The sequence below is a fragment of the Melampsora larici-populina genome, assembly GCF_000204055.1.
Source record: "Melampsora larici-populina 98AG31 unplaced genomic scaffold MELLAscaffold_99, whole genome shotgun sequence".
NCBI classification, from domain to species: Eukaryota; Fungi; Basidiomycota; class Pucciniomycetes; order Pucciniales; family Melampsoraceae; genus Melampsora; species Melampsora laricis-populina.
Window position 1 is genome coordinate 114,074 of NW_006768863.1, and position 22,619 is coordinate 136,692.

General features: G+C 42.0%; 2 protein-coding genes across 2 annotated transcripts; one reads left to right on the forward strand and one right to left on the reverse strand.

Moving 5' to 3' along the window:
• Nucleotides 1–1,521: 1,521 nt before the first annotated feature.
• Nucleotides 1,522–3,493, forward strand: MELLADRAFT_96238 (uncharacterized protein; the record flags this gene model as incomplete). Its single annotated transcript, XM_007418646.1, has 5 exons — nucleotides 1,522–2,102; nucleotides 2,168–2,247; nucleotides 2,314–2,702; nucleotides 2,777–3,089; nucleotides 3,162–3,493. The coding sequence occupies 5 exons, from the start codon at nucleotides 1,522–1,524 to the stop codon at nucleotides 3,491–3,493; spliced, it is 1,695 nt and encodes a 564-aa protein (XP_007418708.1).
• Nucleotides 3,494–15,495: 12,002 nt separating this feature from the next.
• On the reverse strand, nucleotides 15,496–18,036 carry MELLADRAFT_113908 (uncharacterized protein; the record flags this gene model as incomplete). Its single annotated transcript, XM_007418657.1, has 5 exons — nucleotides 15,496–15,615; nucleotides 15,686–15,727; nucleotides 15,817–16,227; nucleotides 16,307–16,531; nucleotides 17,482–18,036. The coding sequence occupies 5 exons, from the start codon at nucleotides 18,034–18,036 to the stop codon at nucleotides 15,496–15,498; spliced, it is 1,353 nt and encodes a 450-aa protein (XP_007418719.1).
• Between the last annotated feature and the right edge of the window lie 4,583 nt (nucleotides 18,037–22,619).

A 22,619-nucleotide genomic window follows, 5' to 3' on the forward strand; every position in this document is an offset into this window, starting at 1 on the left:
AATGTTGAAAGTTGCCATCAGTGCTAACATGATATTCACACTTGTTCCACGTCTTCATTTGCTTGAAGGGGTTCCAAAACACCCTTGGTCAGTTTATAGCCAGCTGTTCCAATGTGGGGAGAAATAATGCACAGATTGTCAGTTCTTTCTCCTTGCGGAGGATCCATCTATAGGCGTCAATTGCTGAAGAAAAAGTCTTCCGCCAAAGTCGTGGCTTCCACCAGAGATAGAACTCAGTATACTTGAAAGCAAATGTTGGACAAGATATGCTTTACTTACTTGGTTTGTCTTTTCCACCAAGATCAGTGGGCTTGCTGCATCTAGGAATTCGTCTAACCCAAGTGTAAAACCTTGGGTTCGAACTGTGCAATACTTCCATAAAGCATGGTGCAACCTTAAAAGCCGGATGGAGTAAGCTGCTTGTGGATGCACAGGCGAACCCCCAATGTATCCCAGCCTAATGAGACAAACTTGAGACTTGGTACAACTACAGAATTGAATCAATTCTTGCTTTCGTACTGCCATCAAAAAAATTGAGTTGATCATTTTCCATAAGAAGTTGAATGAATTAGCAAACACACCCAGGATATCCACCATATCAACCTTACGAGCACGTAGATCACCCACACCACAGCAACATTCCTTATTGAAATCTTTATCCCAATTTGAAGTATCACCCCATTGTGAGGTGACCTGCGATAATGTCATATATGAAATGAACATTTCAGGTAAAACCTTCTTCCAATTGGCGTGTTCTTTCAATCTCTTGCTTTTATAATATGAACCTTCGACGTATTGGGTGAATGGAATGTTGACATTTGGTACAACAGCAAAATCCTGAATATTTTCTTCGTCGTGGTGATCATCGTCATTCTCGTCATCCGGATACATGTGCGGCAGTTAGTCCAAGTCGTGGTTGGTTCCGTGATGAAGATCAGCTATAGCATCATCTCCAGCTTGGCCAGTTAGTATATTCGACCCTGCACCAGCTTGTTGGAGAGCGATTTCGATTTCTTCAAGCCGGTTTTTCACGTACTGAGCCTGGCTGTTTTCCACCCGAGCAACAACGATTGCAGACCCTTGAGGAAGTTCAACACGCCTCTTTTTCTTGTTGGACTGACCAAGCGGACATGGAATCGTCTTTCCTTTGCCCATTTTCGAACAGTGCGATGAGGTAGTTTGGTGTAAAAGTGCTGATTCGCTCAGGAAGGCAATTGAGATTTATAAATTTCAAAGAAGGTCGCACAGACCCCTCCGGATGTCTACCGGTCAGTTATCTTGCCCCCTTATATCAAACAAGGGTTCAATCAACTGCCGTCAACTCCTTTCTTGGACTAGTACGACATTTTTTCCCAATGGAAATTAAGGTGTACTGTGATATTCATGGTGTACTGTACATTTGTAATCACCCCATTTCTGTATGCTGTATATGTACAACTATTGGTAGTACACTTTTTCACGTTTTTGAACTCCACTCCATAACAACCACCTTTGACCCCCAACTTATTCCTAACCACCGATATGCCAACCAAGAGTCGTCCCATTCGAACACCGGCTTCACCAAATCCCCCAAGACCTATACGAGCAATGCGACCAAATCAATCTAATCAAGGTTCTCGCAAGCGTTTGCGTAGGATCTCAAATGTGGAAGATGATGACCACTACGAACCTTCTGACGATAGTGATTCGTCAGATGACACCGATGTCGACCTCAATCCCCCTGCAACTTCAACCAGAAATAATCGACGTCAAACACAAATTCATACTGTTGACGATGACCTTTTAGAGCGACTCTCGAGACAAATCACCCCTGAAGCAACGAATCCACGTGATCCTTTGCCCAATATTCCCGATATCAACCAGGATGACTCTGCAGTTGAAGACTTAGATAACCTACCAAGTGTTACAAACTATAAGTCAGTAATTGATGAATGGCCTCTTCCACGGATTGCTGTGGTGGATCGACAACAAAAGAAAAAGCAAAATGTAGTACCACCTCAAATTCTGACGGAAGCTCAAGCCATTCAAACACTTTACAAACAACAAAAGTCGTTGCTTGCAATAATGGGCAATGTTAGTATGTTTACTCTTGATAAAGCTCTGTACGTATTCTCAATACATATTTCTCCTCTGTTTTATATTGCTTATATCTTTGCTTTTGAAAAAGAGGGGAGCTTGGAGGTCGCCGCAGGCCAAGTGGTTACCAAATATTCCTGAAGTATAGCAATGAGATCCGACCAGAGCGCAGTAAGTGTCCATACATGGCTTATTTCCTTATGATCAAAAGCTAATAAGCCATGTATTCAAATCTAGTGCCGAAAAAGGGCGGTGAGAAAGGTATTTTAGCCAACCGAAATCGCATACTAGGAGCAAAATGGACGGCACTCCCACTTCGACATCGAGAAGTGTTTTCACCCCCCGTATTTTATGCGCTCTCTGGCCTCACGTACTCTAAAGCAGTGAGTAAGGACAATGAAGACATGGATGATTCCGAGGATGAAGCCGAAGTCCAAGAGGCCATTCAAACTTTCGAATTCGAGCCAGGTGAACGTGCTGAGTTCGAAGCTTTGTATGATGAGCTTGTTTGGAAAGCCAAAGTGGCGAAAGAGTATAGCAAATTGGTCTCTGGGAAATCTCAAGGTCCAACTCTTCCAGATTTTAACCGGCAGTCCCTCAAATGTATTGAGCGGCTCCACAATCAGGTTAGTGCATTCCTCATGCATTTCCTCCTTATCTACTTATATTTACAACTTTACATCTATCAACAACTCAACAGATTGAAGACGAATCAAAAAACATGGGATTTAGTTACTATCTCTTAGCCTGTAGCACATATGCTTCATCCGAAGTAGATACCTCTTCACGGGGATGGTGTAAGGAGTACACATCGCATGATGATATGGCCACATATGTTAATAAAAAATGTAACTTTGCGACACTATTTGGAGCAACTGCACAAGGACTATCTGTAGCTGAGATAGTTGCCGAAACTATTGGAGGACACATGAAGAATAAACAAAGCGCGAGAAAAGCTGATGCAGGTGATGTAGTGAAGTCAAAGCTTGCGGGAACCTTACGAAGCAAACTATGTAAGTTCAAATTTTATTCAGGTTGTCTTATTGTTTTTTGGACTGAGTGCTGAAAATTGAGTTTTTCAATAGCGGCTTTACTGGGACGTGATCAAGGCTTTCCCCATGGCCCAGACCCCGAAGCCATTTTCAAAGCAAGAGGTTACAACATCAAAATTGTACAATTACCAGGTTCCACACTTCCACAAAAAACTTTGAAGCTAAGCTTTGCTCGAATGAATAGAAGTCGCTCCCTATGGCTGGATGATATTAATGCTGACCTTTTTAAGTTGGAGAAGATCCCATCCAATGTGAATGTCGGTGGACTCAATGAAAATGAGGATGAGTTTGATGAAGAAGTTATCAACACGCAGATTTCACAGGACATAGATGAGGAGGAAGAATGGAATGGCTTAGGATTTTGAAAAAAATCAAAAGGATTACGTAAATGGGTTAGAGTCTTTTGAATAACAGTAATAATAAAACCTCATACCAAAATTAATTTTAGGAAAATGTGTTCCCAAATGGGAGATTTGATTTCACTCATTTGAAGATCACGCATGTGGGATGTGATATCACACATGTGTGAACTTACATCCCACATGTGAGACACGAAATCACACATGTGGGATGTGAGTTCACACATGTGAGACATAGGCTCCCACTTGTGTGACATGAGATAACACGCTTGGGAGCTGATGTCTCACATGTGTAATTTCATGTCCCACTAGTGTGATTGGGAATCCCACATGGTCACCCAAGTGGGACATGAAATCACTCATGTGGGATGTGAGATCCCACATGTGTGATTTCACATTCCGCATGTGGAATGTAAGTTCACACATGCGTGATCTCACATCCCACATGTGGAATGTTAAGTTCACACATGTATGATCTCACATCCCACATGAGTGATCTGATGTGACTATATCTCGTGGGATCAGATCCTTTGCCCATTTCTTCCCCTATACATGTAAAATATTTCATATGTATGATGTAATACTGTCCATATTACATATGGATTTATTTGGTGCATTCCATTTTGATTCACCAACAATACAGCAAACCATTTCCAAAGAAACCAAGATATCTATAAGGGTTTAGTTGAGGCAAATATGTCATCTCCCTCACCTAATCTTCTACCACACATGTAAAGGCTGGGATTTGAAAGATTTCATAGTGTGAGTACTACATCCTGTTTTTAAAAGTGCAGTACATTCTTTGTCAGCACAAATACTGCCCTAGCTAAGTTGAAAATACATGAAGCACCACATATACGTGTGGAATTTGTCAAAATTTGTCATTTACTCATCACATCAGCCCCACCTGTGAAGGGCTGGATATGGATGAAGTCTTAGTGTAAGTCTTGCATCCGCATTTCAAATATGCAGTCCTTTTTGCATTAGCACAAATACATCAAAAGTTATGTTTAAATAACTTGAAGAAATCACATATGCGCGTGGAAGATGGGTAAATCCGTACTTTCCCCATCTAATCCACCAGACATGTAAAGGGCTGGATATGGATGAAGTCTTAGTGTAAGTCTTGCATCCGCATTTCAAATATGCAGTCCTTTTTGCATTAGCACAAATACATCAAAAGTTATGTTTAAATGACTTGAAGAAATCACATATGCGCGTGGAAGATGGGTAAATCCGTACTTTCCCCATCTAATCCACCAGACATGTAAAGGGCTGGATATGGATGAAGTCTTAGTGTAAGTCTTGTTCCAGCATTTCAAAAATGCAGTCCTTTTTGCATGAGCACGAAAACTTCAAAAGTTATGTTTAAATACAATCAAGAAATCACATATGCGCATGGCAGATGGGGAATTTTGTACTTTCCCCATCTAATCCACCATGTAAAGGGCTGGATATGGATGAGGTCTTAGTGTAAGTCTTGTTCCAGCATTTCAAAAATGCAGTCCTTTTTGCATGAGCACAAAAACTTCAAAAGTTATGTTTAAATACAATCAAGAAATCACATATGCGCATGGCAGATGGGGAATTTTGTACTTTCCCCATCTAATCCACCATACATGTAAAGGGCTGGATATGGATGAAGTCTTAGTGTAAGTCTTGTTCCAGCATTTCAAAAATGCAGTCCTTTTTGCATGAGCACAAAAACTTCAAAAGTTATGTTTAAATACAATCAAGAAATCACATATGCGCATGGCAGATGGGGAATTTTGTACTTTCCCCATCTAATCCACCACACATGTAAAGGGCTGGATATGGATGAGGTCTTAGTGTAAGTCTTGTTCCAGCATTTCAAAAATGCAGTCCTTTTTGCATGAGCACAAAAACTTCAAAAGTTATGTTTAAATACAATCAAGAAATCACATATGCGCATGGCAGATGGGGAATTTTGTACTTTCCCCATCTAATCCACCACACATGTAAAGGGCTGGATATGGATGAAGTCTTAGTGTAAGTCTTGTTCCAGCATTTCAAAAATGCAGTCCTTTTTGCATGAGCACAAAAACTTCAAAAGTTATGTTTAAATACAATCAAGAGATCACATATGCGCATGGCAGATGGGGAATTTTGTACTTTCCCCATCTAATCCACCACACATTACAAGACACATTAGAAGAGTGGGATGAAGCCTCAACATGGAGTCATCATAGTGTAATCTTTAACCCACACTTGTAATAGTGGTTTCTTTATACTACAAATGATAAGCTGAAAAAACTCACCCATGTGCTTGGAACTTGCCCAAATATGTCATTCCCCCTTGTCATTTGCTTCACATGGAAGGTGCTGGATATGACGGTTTCAGGTCTGTAAGTACTCCAACCTCGTATGAAAAAAAAACTCATTTATCATTTGCACTAAAATAAAATGGATTGCTAAAGAGTTGGGTCCAAACTTTGGAGTGTGATTTTAAAAAAAGAAAAATAAAAATAAGCCTACAATATCTGCAAAACCGGTTATTGTAGCTATGAAAGATCTCAAGCTTCAAGAGAAGCTAAGATAGATGATTCTCTCTCTAGCATCTCAAATATAGTATACCAAACAATTTATTATGTCATCTCACGAAGATAGGTCAAGGAAAACACAGCGGGACTTGTATTTTCATAAATTCATAACTCCTAGGCGCAATCAATACTAGAATAAATTCACAACTTTATCAAAATTAATGCCCTATGTTGTGAGAAAGAAATGAAACATTTAATCTTTGCAAAAATCTTATACACTCTCTCATTTCTTTGCGATAAACTTATCTACTGAAATTACAATCATGAAGAGCAAGATTTGTGAGTAACCAAGGGTGGTCCTATATAAAAATCTTTTGAAATGCTTACTATTTAGAATTATAACATTTCATTGCAAGCTCCAATTCGGGGGAGGGCTTAAATGGCTGGGGGCTATATTCCAAAGCTGTTTCAAATCTTGCTTTTTCCTATTTGGATTTACGAAATTCATATTAATTTTAGTATGAATTTCGTTCACAGGCAGGTGATTGAATAATAAAGGAATTGTTCATTCTTACGTTCAAAAGGTATGAAATTTCCTGCCAAAATTGCTCCTGGACAAAGTCACCATCATTTGCCCGACATCGACTTTCATGCCGTTCGAAGAGCAGGTGCATTTGATCAATCTCTTTATTGATCACGTTGAGTCTTCGCAGCGTTTCTTCTTTATCAATCTTGATCGACATAGTAAGGGTGTTGAGTGTTGCGGGATTCGTACAAGGTTCTTAAAGAGGTTGAGGTGGATGTAGCAAATTTAGTAACCCTAGCGATACAAGCTATATCTATCTAGGGTTAGGGTTTGGTTTCCCAAATTTCATTCAAACGCTCAGTTGGTTATATCAAATTTCCCATCAAGGTTTAGCTGTGAAAAAAATTGAACGAACCTTATCTTGCAACGATTGCATGAGCTTGCTAGTGGTTTACATCGATCAAAGTGAGTAAAACATTGATTTCTTTAACTTTCAAAATGACCTTATAATCGTATACTGATATACCAATATAACTTTGAGTAAAGTTTTAAACTGAAGGATTGGGGCTGCTCAGGACATCTAGGACTTCGATTGATAAGATAGGCATCAACTTGGACATCTCTTTTTGATCAAGTTCTCCAAGGTTAGTTTACTTCCTGATGTTACTCAGACATGTTAATCAGATTCCGATTGACTTACTAATATGATGATTACTTTGACCGATTTTCTTACTCCAGAGTCATCGATTGAACAATCGAATATTCTAACTATCTATATTTCCCATCTGTCCCCCAGTTAGTTGCTGTTTGCTCCCAAGTTGTTGGACTCCGTGCTACGAACTCTGGGAGTCATTCGGCCTACTGTTCAGGGAAGGGGTTATAAATAGAGAATACGACTTACACAATTAGTGAATTAGGACCGAAGGAGCATTTACTCGGTTAGTGGAATAGGATCGAAGGAGGTAAGTCCTATATTAGACTACTGAAGTCTGCATCAAGCTGATTACTAATTTTAAATATGATTTCTAAATTAGTTATCAATTACTTATAAATCAGATTCTTATTGTATTTCATCAGTATGACTAGATCAAGAAGTAATCAACGTAAAAAGGATGCAGGTCATAAAGTCAAATGTTTCAATTCGAGGACTTCACCTAGCTATCATCATTCAAGAGAACTCTATCGTAAGGAGAAGATGATTGGGAAACCTTATTATCATCATCATGCAAAAAGGACTGCGTTGAAGGCACAGCTTACTAAGGATTTAGGTTTACCATTAAATACCAAATTTATTTTTCGTTATAGTGTAAAAGATCATCCTGAGCTAGCTGGAAGAGAAAGAATAAGTATCACTCATGGGACAGTGGTGGTTATTAATAAGCGTGATCTCTCCATAGTATTAGCTGTTCAGTGTATTCCTTTCAAAGATATGACACCAGAACTTCGAGCTCAATATGATCATTCTATATCAACAACTTTCCAACATGCAAGAGCACGAAACAAATGCAAGATTCATTGTTCTCTCCAAAAGTGTGAAGAATCAGATGGCGAACCACTGGATGGCTGGATGGGATGTGCTGGCTGGCGAGGAGGTTGTGATAAGGATAAATTGCTAGGTCAGTATCTTAAAAGGTCATATATTAAATGACAGCTTTTCTTATGCTAGCAATTCATCTCTTTAGGACCTTACTCTTTCAATGCATTTACATCTGCAAATCCGGCACGTATTCAAACCGATTGAGAAAGAATGATAGAGTTTCATCAAATACGTGATTTCTGGGCGGGAAGATTCTCCATACTATCCCTATTCGTATTTAAAACCAATCTAGCTCTAGCCTTTGAGGCTGCGGTACCTGGCTTTCATGATCTTTTATGGCAAGGTACACAAAATGGATTAGTTTTCGCTTCAAACTTGGTAGTTACATGTTTAGGATTTCATAATCATCCGCATACTGATAAAGATCATACTAGATATGGCTTTGGGATGTGGGGTTTGATTGTAATGAAGTCTGGTATGCCTTATGATAAGATGAAAGGTACCACAGTTGGCAAAAGAGATGGTGTTAAGCTGGGTGAGGTGAGAGGTGCTAAATTTCGGGTGGATGAATTTGGTGTTGAGATAGCTTTGGATGTATGTAATGGAGTATATGATGTATTATGGGATACCACGGTAAGTTTAAAGAGCAATTTGAATATGATCTCGTGATACTTTACTGACATAAGATCAATCTTTGGGTTTTTAGATTAATCATTACACTACATCATCAGTAGCTTACAACGGAAAAGGTGAGGTCATTCCTCACCGAAAAGGCGAGGTAACTTTATATGGATCATCTTGTCAGATATCCCAGTCATTAGTTAATCGTATTAAGCTCTTAGGTGATAAGAAGAAGGGTATAAGTGAGGTAGAGTGGAAGCAGTATTGTAAAGAGAGGGTAAAAACATATGAGGAAATGGCGAGCTACAAGGAGAAGAAGATAGTGGAGAAGAAGGAGCTAAAGATGAAAGAAAACGAGAAGAAAAAAGAAGCTAAAAAGGCAAAAAATTGACTACCCTATCTTCCTTTAAATACAATGCATCAACTTTATGATTGGTAACACTTTTTATGTTTTTATGTGAGATCCTCTTCATTTGTTAATTTGCAAAATATTCTCACATCTCAGATCTAAGAAGGATGATAGGAAAGAGGATTGAATGATAGTTCCATATGTGGAAAGTTTAATCCCACTTTTGTCACATGTGATTCCACAGTGTGTGACACGTGATCTCACACTGTGTGATGTGAGATCCCCCATGCGTAACGTGTAATCACACATGTGGAATCAGTGGTCCCACATGTGAGCCACGTAATCACACATGTGGAACATGTAATTCCACACAATCCCACATGTGGGACATGGAGTCCCACGTGCAAAAACATTTATTCCACATGTGGGATTTGTTATCCCACATAATCCCACATGTGGGAGATGGAGTCCCACGTGTGAAAACATTTATTCCACATGTGGGATTCCATGTCCCACATGTGGAATGATTGATAACCCATGTCACACCACATGTGTGAAGTGACGTCACACATGTGGAATCTGTGTAATGTGTAATCACACATTTGGAATCAGTGATCCCACATGTGAACATGTTTATAGCTTGAAACCAATCTAATAATTTGATATTGAGACATTAAGGGAATTGTGATTCCACATGTGTGATCAAGGTTTCCACATGTGGGAATTGTGATTTCACCTGTGGGAACTGTGATACAACATGTGGGACCCTCTTTCCCACATGTGGAAATTGTGATCACACTTCCCACATGTGTAATCATAATTTCCACATGTGAGAAGTGTGATCATGTCACCTTGGGTATTACTTAAGCAAAACTGTGGGATTTGTGATTCCATATGTGGTAATAGTGAATCGTAATGTGGGAAGTGTGATTGCACATGTGTGATTACGCTTCCCACATGTGTGAGCAGGTTTCCCACATGTGGGAATTGTGATATCACGTGTGGGAACTGTGATCCCACATGTGTGAGCAGGTCTCCCACATGTGGGAATTGTGATCACACGTGTGGGAACTGTGATCCCACATGTGTGAGCAGGTCTCCCACATGTGTGATCAAGGTTTCCACATGTGTGATCATAGTTCCCACATGTGTAATCATAATTCCCACATGTGCAAACCTTGATCACACATGTGGGAAGCGTAATCACACATGTGGGAAGCGTAATCCCACATGTGGGAAGCGTAATCACACATGTGGGAGCAGGCTTCCCACATGTGGGAAACCTGCTCACACATGTGGGAAATCTGCTTACACATGTGGGACCACGTTTATCCACTTTTGGATATTTCAATCAAACTCCAAAAAGAAATTAGATTAAATAGATATTAGATTAAAAAATTGAAAAATAAGAATCAAGAGCATTTTGATATATGATGAAAACAATTTTTACTAATTTTGAATTACAAGACTTCTTTTACCCAATCACAATTAGATCCTACAATTGAGTTGCATTGATTTCGCCATTCTTTGAAAACCTGGATGTTTTCGACATAATATGATTCCCACTCTTCGGCATCATCAGTTCTCAACCTCTTCCAGCAACCCCCGACCTCAGTGCAGTGCAGTGCACTTTCAGCACAAATTGCGCTGTGCTGTTCATCAGCCCAGTGAGCACTGCGCTGCGCTGCGAAATCGCGCAGTGGCAAAAAATCGGTGGTGGACCATGCGCTGAGCTTAGCGCAGTTTAGCGCAGCGCAGTGGTAAAAAACTGCGCTTTTTTTCGGTACAAAAGTTTTTCCTTAAATGGGCATGAATCACACCAAAGTGAGAGCACACCGAGCGGGAAAAGATAGAAACATATAAGGGAGAAGACAAAAAACATAATCTGAGAAAATAAGATAGGGAAAAAACAATTTATTGAAGAAAATAATCAAAGATCTACATGTTTGCACCTTTTTTCTTCTTTGCCAAACCTGCGACCAGCTGTTCCACAGCTGCCACCGCCTTTCCAAGATCACCTTGAGGCACAAATTTTTGTTTGAGCCATTGACAGATGCCAAAGGCTCTTTCAATGGACCTTGAAGTCAGGCCACCTCGTCGATTTGCACACACAATAGCTGCAGTTGAAAAAGTTCTTTCAACTGCGCATGATGATCCAACGCAAGCCAAGAAATCACGAGCCAACTTAGCCATTTTTGGAAATCGATGCTGATTGCGCTGCGAGGATAAAGAAGTCAGTCAAAAGTCGAGCTCAATAAAATAAAATTGTGCTTACTTTCCACCAGACTAATATATCAGTATCACCTTCACATGGATGCATCCCCGAGAAGTACTGATCAAGTTCCTCATCGCGGGTCAGAACTTTTTTAGACGAGGCGCTGAACATGTTGGTTTCATCGAATGGATCAAATGGTCGATCGGCTTGAGTCTCGGCCTCAGAAGTCGATTTTGAAGCTGAATTGACATTGAGTTGCTCATACTCAGAGAAGGTTTGGCGAAATAGTTCATCGGCGCGTCCAGAATACTCAGGATACTTTTTCTTGAAGAACTCTAGCCGAAGTCGGGGATTGAGAATTGACGCCATTACGAGTGGATCACAGTAAAGTGCCTCCGTCTGGTAGTCGCGGAGCTGTTTGACCATACCATCGATCATGTCAGATAAACCTCGATGTGGTGTGGTGTTTTTGGTATTGACGAGGACCGAAATTAATCCAGAGTACTGGAAAAGAACCGAGGCACCGGTGGGCCCATCGCCTTCCATTTTCTTTGTGGATCGCAGAAAAAACTTCAGATTGAAGGACATATTAGTAAAGTCAGAAAAGAATGGAAATATTAAAATTGAAGATACTTACCCCCAAAATATCATTCAACGCTTCAATGGCTTTCCATTCTTCAGGACTAATGGTAATCCCTTCGTAGAAACCTTCTGAATCTTCGTTGATCATGTGATTGATTACCTACACATGAAAGAACAGTTGAATTGTTAGAAACAGAATACGAATATATTTGCAAAAACCTTACTGATTTAGCTTTGCACAAGCGGGTTTGAGCATCAAACCAAATATTCCACCTTTGACCATGGGCAGCAATTAGCCCTCCACCGACAAATCCCAGCTGAGTCGCACAAGCTTTGAAGTGATTGAGTCGTGGAGCACTTGAAGTAATCAACTTATTTATTCTTCGAATCTTCAAATACAAATGATCAGTGACCCAATTCCAACTCATGCAAAGAACAGGATACATTACTTACCTTTGTTACAGCTCGAGGTTAGAGAGAAGCATCGGGCTTTTGTACCTTGTAGTCAGGTGCTTTCTCTTCATCCTCCGAGTCATCACTTGCCTCATTATCTTCCCCTGCTTCTAGGGTAGAATCTTGTTCCCGATCAGTATCACATTCTTCTACGTCTAGCTCACCATCCTCGTCAACTACTGTACCGTCGGTCATTACGATCTTTGGTGAAGGGATGTGATTGTCAGGTAAGAGTAACCTAAGGCGTTTTCCAGAGGGAATTGTTGGTTTAGTTCGGCCATTATCTCCAAGTCCGATCGTCTCGAGTCCGGCCTTCGCTGTCAATGCCAACTTGTGACAATAACATCGGATTTGATTGCGAGACGAGTTCCAAAATATCGGGTCGTCACAGTCCATGAACATCGATTCCAACTCCTTTGCCAAAACCGGGTTGCTCGATCCTGAGTCGGTTGTTTGAGCAAGCATGTGTCATCACAAAAATACATATATTAGCACATAGGAAAAAATAGAGATAAGAAAAAAAACAGAAAGAATCTGATGAAAGACAGAAAATGGATAATCATGAGAAAATACATATCTTTTTGTGAAGACCGTGTCGAATCAGGAACTTGCCAACTGGTCGAGCCAGCAAAGATCCATAATGGTTCCAAGCTATGAGTTTCAATGTCAGGTGGGTGACATGAAACTCCCAGTTTTCATCGATGTAAGAAACTGCTACACCGATAAAAGCACGCTTCCCTCCTTTTGTAGTCCATACATCGTGTATGACACAAATCTTGGAGTCAAGACCCTAAGTTAGAAGACGTTGGTACGTTATTAAAAGGTATATAAAGATGTTATATTGAAAATAGAAAAAATAAAATCATACCTTGAGAGTTTTAACCAGGTTTCCACGAAATTCCTCGAAATACTCCATAGCTCGCCGAGCGGACCACGATGCCAACCATAGTGTTGCGTTAGGGTTGCACAGTGCGAAGGCAGCTTGAAGGTATGGGTCTTCCATACGCAACCAAGGAATGCAATTTCTAAGCAGCCACAGCACGAGGATCATATTGAACAATCCAACCGAAAATTTAGGTAAGTTTAAGAAACTCTGGAAACTGGTTTTCTCGTGCTGATGCTTTTCAGCTTCTTGTGCAGCGACCTTCGCAGCTTGCCAAACCTTCCAAGGCAAGGGAAGATTAGCCCCAGCAGCAATTGCATCGGCACGTCCAGCACATTGTGCTCGATTGGCGTCACCATCGCGGTGGCCTGTTAGGTTCCAATTGCTCCTTTCGCCGATCCTGTAAGATTTGGGACAGAATAAACATTTTCGGTACATTGGCTTCTCCCCGGGTTTCTGTGGGTATGAAATGGTATCAGCATGATTTCGAAGCAAACATAAAAACGTGTAAGAAATAGAAAATACATATATTACCTGCTTATCTTCTCGCCAAAAAAGGTCGGACTCGAAGTACAGCTTTATATGATCATAAACTTCGGCAGGAGCATCCGATGAATCTGGTCCAGGCACCTCCTCGATTTCTGAATCTTGATCAGGGTTGACATTATTCAGAAGTTTGTAGTTCTGTGGTTAAGACAGATAAATCAAAGTAAACAATCAAGCATAACAATTAGAATGAATGAAGGGAAATGATGTACCCCTTTCTTGCTCTTTGTTGCAGGTTTCTTTTTCTTACTGGAGATTTCTTTGGCTTTTCGATTGCGTTTTCCATGAATAGGTGAGACAGTGCTCTCAAACGAGTTTTCGTGACTTTCACTTTCTTTCTCATTACCGCTTACTTCTTTTTCCGTCTCGTAGTTAGGATCATTTTCGTCGGCGTCGGCGTCCTCATCTTCGTTATCAATTATGACCGTCGTAGATTGAGACTTGGTAGTTGACTGTGACGACTTGGAGTGAGACTTGGCGGTTGAGTTAGACGACTTGGATTTGGACTTGCCGGTTAGTTGAGTGTTTTTGTTTGATTTGGCCATGATAAGCTGATGTTTGGACAAGATGTAAGATAACAAGAATGAACTATAGGGGACTGAGTTACTATGATCGGAAGAAGTGTGATTGTGAATGTGAAATGGGGATCTGATTCTGAAGATGGTTGATTTAAACAATACTTGAATCAAGAAATTTGATGGACAAGTGGAAAAATACGACGTTCTAAAAGAGGTGGAGAATGATCTATGGGTATCGGATAGGTCGGATGGATAATTGGAAGTTGTCCGATCGATAAAAAGTATGTCACTGTTCAGGGATGAGAGTGAAGGTGTGAAGCGAAGACCAGGTTGGTCATCCCACTGCCAGTTCCGTGCGCCATTGGGCTTCCATACTAGGAAGTCCATCGAGGAATCGGTCGAGAAGTGTCGATAGCGAGATGATCTAAGATCAATCGAGTCTAGATTGATACGCAAGGGGGAGGATTTATCATCTTGGCCTCTTCTTTTGGCGGTGGCTCAGCTAGTGGAGGCTCCGAACCGGCGCGGTTCCCGCAATTTGTGCTCAAACTGCGCACACTGTGCACAATGCGCTGGGCTGCACTGCGCGGTTGCGCAGTGGGAAAAAAACTCCTAGGTCCCTGGGGTGCGTGGTGCCGCAGTGACAATTGTGCAAAAGTGCGGTGCGCGAGCACCAGCGCAGGCGCAATCTTTCCGCAGTGAACTGCACTGCGAGTCGGGGGTTGCTTCCAGTCAGGATTGAAGTAAGGGATAGGTAAGGTGGGTTCAAAAGAAAGTTCGAGTGAGATACAATGACAACTATCAATGATACCTAGTATAATTGGTTTTGCATATAAACCAGGAGCCGATAGAAGGGGTGGGGTGGTTTGGCAGGCTGTTGCCACGTTGGAATAAAATATGACCGGTCTATTGTAAGTATTTGCAATCACACAGCTACCACCTGGTAGTGGATACCATAAGGATTGTGGTGCCCAATCATCCGGATGTTCTAGGATGGTGAGCATTTTTTTCACACTGATTCGACTTGAGCTAAGTTTGGGTAGATTTTTTTTATACCAATTATAATTTTTTGTAACTTCTTTCGCAAGCTCAGCTCGAACCTCCATTGCATCTTCTGCCGTTCTTCCAAGAGATACTGCGACTGCTGCAAAGGTACACAGTCCCTTTGCGGGGACATTCGTGGCGAGCTTTATGAAGGGATAAATGACGGTTGGGAGAGTTTTGACAAAATCCCATCGCTAATTGATTTGTTAGTTGATTGTATAGATAAATTGAAATTATAGAGAAATATGGCACACTTTGATGACTCCTGTTAAGACTTCTGCGTTCTCGTGGTTCGGGAATTTGATCTCATTGGGGGTGCTTGTTCCTGTATGTGGAGGAGTCGAATTGGAATGCTGCTTATTAGGCATTAGGGTCATGTTACAATTTACCTGCAGATGTACTTACACTTTTTGATGGACTTACGCTTTTTCGATTTTTCTTCGATTTCTTCTTAGGAGGTGCAATCTAAGTAGGATGATGAAGGTGATATGAATATCATAGAATTTGAATCAGTAGATGATAAAGAGTCAATTGGAGGGTAATGAATCACTTACACTATCTGTGAATGAATTGACTCGAGTTGATTTGCGGGTTGGTGGCCTTGAAATGACGTTCTCAGTACCTGTAGCTTCCTCCAAAGGCGCCTCACTAGTTGTTTTCGATGAATTGTTGGTCTGAGTATCACTAGTTTTCGCTTCCTTTTGTTTTTCAATTAATAAAGTTGTAGGAATATCATCGGAATCGTTATCATCGATGGTCACATTTTCTTCCTCTTCAATTTTTTGTTCTTCATTTGCTTGTTCTTCTTGATCTTTCGGTTGTTCATCTAATTTGGGCTCTTGTTCAGTTTCGACTGTTGATTTCAATTGATCTTTCGGTGGTTCATGTAATTTGGCCTCTTGTGCAGTTTCAACTGTTGATTTCAATTGCGAATGGGAAGGTCCAGCGGTGGTCGTGCTCGATTGCTATTGAAGAATGAAGAAAAAATTAGATTAATCCATTTGTAAGTTATTCCAATGAAAAAAACTTGAAAAAATGACGTACTTTATTGATCACTGGCCGTACCTTGTTGATCACTGGCTCAGTTATATTTTTAGCTAGTTGACAATCCCTTACAAAGACTGCAAGTAAACGTTGCTCGGTAGCATCGTCGAGTTCTTGCAAATTTGAGATCAAGGCTTGATATCGCTCAGGGATTGCAGATAACGTAGATAATGGGGCATTCGATTCCTTTGGGGCTGGTACGCTCTTGCTGTTGGGTTTATCGGGCTTTGAGGCAGTTGAGTCAACACCCGAACCGCTACGCAACGCTATGGAATTTGGCCATTTTCCATAGTGGTGCGCAGCCTGTGCTATGAAGCCGAGCGCTCTGGCTGCGCTATTTAGTCAAAAAAAAAGTTCTTGCCATGTCGAAGCGGTCCTTGCCGCTATATGTGCGCTTTATAGCGCGCTATAGCGCTATATAATGAAACACACTTTCAGTGTATAGCTTCACTCCAAGTTGTAGTCATATTGGCACATCAAGATTAGATACAAAAAAGTATTAAGCTGACATACTGAACGGTTTATATTTGAATTGATAAATAATCGATTCAGATTAGGAACTTCAAGATGACACATCACTTCATCTTGATCATTCAGTTTTGATGATGATGATGGTTGTTGTTGAATCAATTGAAAATAAGAAGTCAGAAGTAGAACCTAAACTATTTTGAATATGAATTCTGAGAGTATGATTAGATTTGAAGTTATTTGAAGTATGACTACGAATTGAAGTAATGTGATTGGCTGTTGATGATTATCTTGTTGAAGTAAGATTGATTGAAATTGATAAGTTTTGATTGGTTTTCCGTTTAAGATTTGTTTTAAAATCGAAATCGGTTCAGTTTGAAGAGATCCACTGTGATCGGTTCTGATCGGTTCATACCTTTGTACCATTTCATTTTGCTCCGCTATATAGCGGAGTGACACCTCCTGGGCCGGGTTGCGCAGCGATTGCTCCGCTATGAGAAAACTCAGCCGTGGAGTGCGGTGCGCTGGCTGCGCTATGTGTTTTGGAGCCCATAGTGCACGCGAAAACCGCTGCGATATCGCTCCGCAACCGCTATATATGGCGATGCGGTTCGGGTATTGGTTGAGTTGATGCTATTTGAGGTATTAATCGTATTTGCATTAGAGTTTGATTGATTTTCTCCTCGTTTCCGTTTCTTAGGCTTCACCAAGGGCGCATCATGATCAATCTTGAGGTCGAGTATTGGTCCATGGTTGTGTTTGTTGTCCTCAATCTTGATGTACCAAGTATCGGTAACCGGATCTCGTTTCACCGTCATCGCAAAGGGGCATGTGGGAATTTCAAGCTTGTTTCCGAGTGCCTCAGCAGCTTTCTTAGCCCGGATCTGCTTGCGATTCGGTCCAAGAGCGCATTTCCAAGTGGAGAATAGGTTTTTGCGAACGTCTAGATTCGTGATTTCGTATTGGTTAGCGCGGGCATGAGCGGTGAGGTGGGCTTCAACATCGTCGACTGTCTTGAAGGTGCCCTCTCTAGGTGGAGGTGGTATGACGGTGTACGATTCCGGCTGCGAGGTGGTGATGGTGGCATCTTGCTGCTCGGTAGAGGTAGAGAGTCCTGCCTCCTTGGTAGAGCTGATAATCGTGGTTTGGTTGGGTTCAGTAGGTGGGTTGGCAGTGATTGCGCCCAAATGCTCGATGGTAGAGGTGGTAGCAGTCGTGGTGGTAGTGGAAGGATCGTTGATGGTCGAAGTGGATGACTCCATTGAAGATTCGATATCTTTCTTAGTGAGATTGAGTTTGTGTGAATGAAGGTGTGATAGATTCTGGATGTTGTGGGATCGATGGGAAAGTGATAGATTCTGGATGTTGTGGGACCGACGGGAAAATTTTTTCAAGTCTTTCATTGGCTTCCCAGGCAAAGATGTGGTTACTTAAGTACATACTTAAGTACATATATACTTACGACTGATGTAATTCACACGTACAAAATTCAAAGGAGTCCCACATGTGTAATTAGATCTACATATGTGGGATTTGAGGGTTCCCACATGTGGAATTGAACTTAGGCCTGTGGGATTGTGGATATGATTTCCTTCATGTGGGACTTGGATTCCCACATGTGGGATCTCTGTCACACATTGGCAATTCACAATGCAACGTGGAATGCCCTATTCCTGCGTCCCACTTGTGGGATCATGTGTTCCACAGGTGGGATCTTATGTTCCACATGCGGGATCTGGCGTCCCACATGGGGGACCATATGTTTCACATGAGTGATAGAAATTCAAATTTGAATTGCTTATGTGGGGACGCCAATCCCACATGTGAGAGTCTGTGGGACTGTATGTCCCACAAGTGTGATCTCACATTCCACATGTGGGACTCCGTTCCCACATGATAATGCCAAGTCACACATGGATGGACTTACAAGTCCCACATGAGAGATCCAATTTCCCACATATGTGATCTCACGTCCCACAGGAGAGATCTTATGTTCCACATGTGGGACTCTGTTCCCACATGATAATTCCAAGTCACACATGCATGCACTTACCAGTCCCACATGAGATATCCAATTTCTCAAATATGTAGCCTCAAGTCCCACATGTGGAATCTTATGTCCCACATGATAATTCCAAGTCACACATGGATGGGCTTACAAGTGGCACATGTGGAACTGTATGTATGTCCCACATGAGATATCGAATTTTCCACATGTGGGATATCACGTCCCACATGTGGGATCTTATGTTCCCAATGTGGGACTCTGTTCCCACATGATGATCCCAAGTCCCACATGTGGGACTGTATGTCCCACATGAGATATGTGATTTCCCTCATATGTGATCTCACGTCCCACATGTGGAATCTCATGTCCCACATTTGGGACTCTATTCCCACATGATAATTCCAAGTTACGCATGGATGGACTTGCAAGTCTTTGATGGGTTATAAGACATTTCTATGTCCTTCATTCAGCTAAATCAGTGTTTTCTTCTTTGTAAATATGGTGTAGAAAGGTGTTAGAGCGGTGTTTTGGTGTTTCTCAGGGTGTTAAAGTTGAAAATTTTCTGCAGCCGCCGACGCGGCAGGCGCGTTGGCGTGTCGGCAGGGGGCTCTTCGGCTTATCGCCGATGGAAATGACACATTTTCCTTCGGTTATTATCCGAAGTGTTGGGTAGCCACAGGTGATGCATTTAGTTGTCAAATGTTCTAACTCCACGCTCGCCTCGGTTTTGTCTTGAAGTTGACCAGATCCCAGTTTCAGCAACCATTCCGCAAATTCAATGTTGCGCTTTCTTGAATTGATTTTGCGGTTTTCGGTTCCCAAAAGTCGGACGTTAATTGTTAATGCGTACTGCTTCACCGATGGCCACAAAAACAATCTACGAATAGAGGCAGTAGCTTGCTGTGGTATGCTTGCGCGTGGAATAACGGGCAACGTCTGGCGGAAATCGCCGGCGAAGAGCACAATGATACCTCCAAATGGTTCGTCAACTTTTCGTAATTCACAGAGGGACCGATCAACACAATGAACGTCGGCTTTATTTTGCATCAAAATTTCATCCCATACAATGACTTGACACTCCGTCAAATGCCGTGACACTGCGTCACGGCCGCTGAAATTGCAGGTTGAGCTGTCGTCGGGATTCAATGGTATCTTGAAGCCGGAGTGAGCTGTTATTCCTTTATACAGCAACAGTGCAGCGATTCCTGAAGATGCGACGGAGAGGAATGGTATCCGCATCGCATTGCAATAATGTAATATGGTGTTGATAGTAAAAGTCTTACCGGTACCACCGGGCCCATCGAGAAAGAAGAGTGACCCTTTTTTTGCGGCAATCGCCTGTCGAAAATCTTCAAAGAGGGTAATTTGCTCGTTGTTCATCATACCCAATTTGTCCATCACGTAATCAGTGCTGGCGTCCATGGAAAAATCATCTTCGTTCTCGTAGCCCAATAGTGCTCCGTGTTCGTTCAAGACACTCAAATTGGGTTGCGGTAGTGACAATGATTTCAAGTCGAGACCCACTTCTGAAAGAGCATCTTGCAATCGCCAAAGACCAAGGGATTCTATCATTTCAGCTGTCGGCGTTATTTGAGGTTGGAGTTGACGCATCGCAGAGGCGCAATCGTCGGACAATGACACTGAAAATAGGTCCCAAAGTCTCCGCGGGTCGCTCGCCTTGCCGTACTTGACAATAATTGCGAAGAGACTCCGTAATTGATAAGCTGGCTGTGTATGTGAACACTCCTCCAACGTTGCAATGAAATGATCATCATTGAGCAGTAATCCCAGGGCCGAAGCCGCACCGTTGAAATTCTCGTACGTAATTTCGTCCACGGTCCGAAGGTGTTCAAACGACTGTGGACCTCTGACGTTGAATAGTAACAATCTGAGATAATACCGATCGCCTTGGGATAAGCTTGCAAAATAAACTCTTGGAATAGTCTTTGATCTGTTAACGCGCAATTTCCATTCATTGATATCTTCATCCCAACTGAAATAATAAACCATTTCAGGATATGTCAAACTTCTGACGCCGATTTTAGGCTTGACCAATTGGTAGTCTTGCGCACATAGCATGAAAAACTGCGTCAATGGCGTCCGCGCAGCTCTTCCAGAGTCAATCTGATTTTGAAGGGAACGAATTGTTCGGAAATAGACCACATTATCCCGCGGCATGTGTAATGGAAGACGTTGAACCGCTGGAAATCGCGCAGACATGGCGAACATAAATAAGCGCCAGCAAGCTGTAAAAGAAAGAAGTAAGTATTGTGTTACTTCGATGTAAAAATTTGACATACCTTCAGTACCAGTAAGGCTCCGACTGTTGATATACAAATCCAGCTCATTAGCGGCGGACATGGATAATGCAGCTCTATCATGGCCCTTGGTAATATACTTATAAAGATATTTCAACGCTTGAATGCTACATGCGACCTCAACATTAAGGTGACAGTTGTATTTCAAGAGGAGGAATGCATTGTATGGCACCACATCACGGTTTGTATATGTGTATCCACCGCGAGTGAAGGATCGGCCATTATTACGTCGCCTTTAAACTGGGTAAGAGTCGTCGGTTAACATTGTGTTTTCTGCGAATTCCTTTGGATAGCCAAATCGACAATTGCCATTCTTCCAACACGCGCTGCCGTCTTTACAGGGACCGTGGAGCATGAATTTGGTGACTGCTTCGAACAATATTGATTCATCGTCGGGGTCTGGTAGTTCGGCACGTACCACTAAATCGACAGCATGTGGTGTGCGGGGTGCTGATCCCTGAGCGAGGATGGGTATGAAATGAGCGTGAGGTCTGCCCCGTCCTTGAAATTCGATTGTCGAGACATGAGATCTTCCAGCACCTAACCTCCCCTTCTTATTGACGTCGTGCATCATTTCCTCCCATTTGAGATTGAAAAACCTTGAAACTGCGTCCGGCCGGTTCATCGCTGTCTGACCATGCTGCAACACATCTTGAACTTCAGGCCAATGATCATTCGCCGTCATCGTGATAAAAAAGCTTGGTGCACCATAGTGCCGAACCAGTGCCATAGCGTCGTAATAAAGTTGTGTCATTGCTCGTGGCGAACCAATGTGAGAAGATGGCAGTATCACACGGCGGCCAAAGGTAAAGTCATTACGACCCAGTGACTCAACGGCCCCCGAATAGAGATCGGCGCGAATGTCGTCTTGATGAGTTCTGAAATACATAATACGCTGATTTTCGACACACGCATAGAGGTCTGTTGCCAGTTCTTGCAGTAGCATATGAGACGATAAAATGGTAGAAAATTCTTTCGGTCGCTGAAACAGCAAGAAAGCAAACCATTGCAGTGTCAAAACCTTCCTGCCCAGACCTATAGACAACGTCAGTATACTGTGATTGTATTGAAATACCTGATTCTCACCATCTGCGGTTGGAACTCGATAGTTCTCGTCATAGCCGGCTTGTCCCCATGGAAATAATACGGGATACCGCAATGGAAGGTACCCGGTGTGTCTTTCTGAAATGCGCTTAAAGCCACCGTCTACGCTGTGAAGTATTAGATCACGGTCATTCTCACCGATCTCACCGCCTCCACCGACAACCATAGCGACCTCTGTCACAGAAGGTCGCACATAAGTCCTGATGTCATGACTGAACAATCCTTGTGGCGGTGGCGGAATTGATTTAATGCGAAATGAGATTGTGTCGTGCTGCAGTGCTACCTGATAAGCCATCTTGAATTGAATAGCATAGGGATTACTTTTGTAGAAAAAGTCTAGAAATTGTTTAATAATGGATGGGTCGATGTCTGATTTGGACATAAACACGCGGTGATCGGCTTCGTCGCTGACATC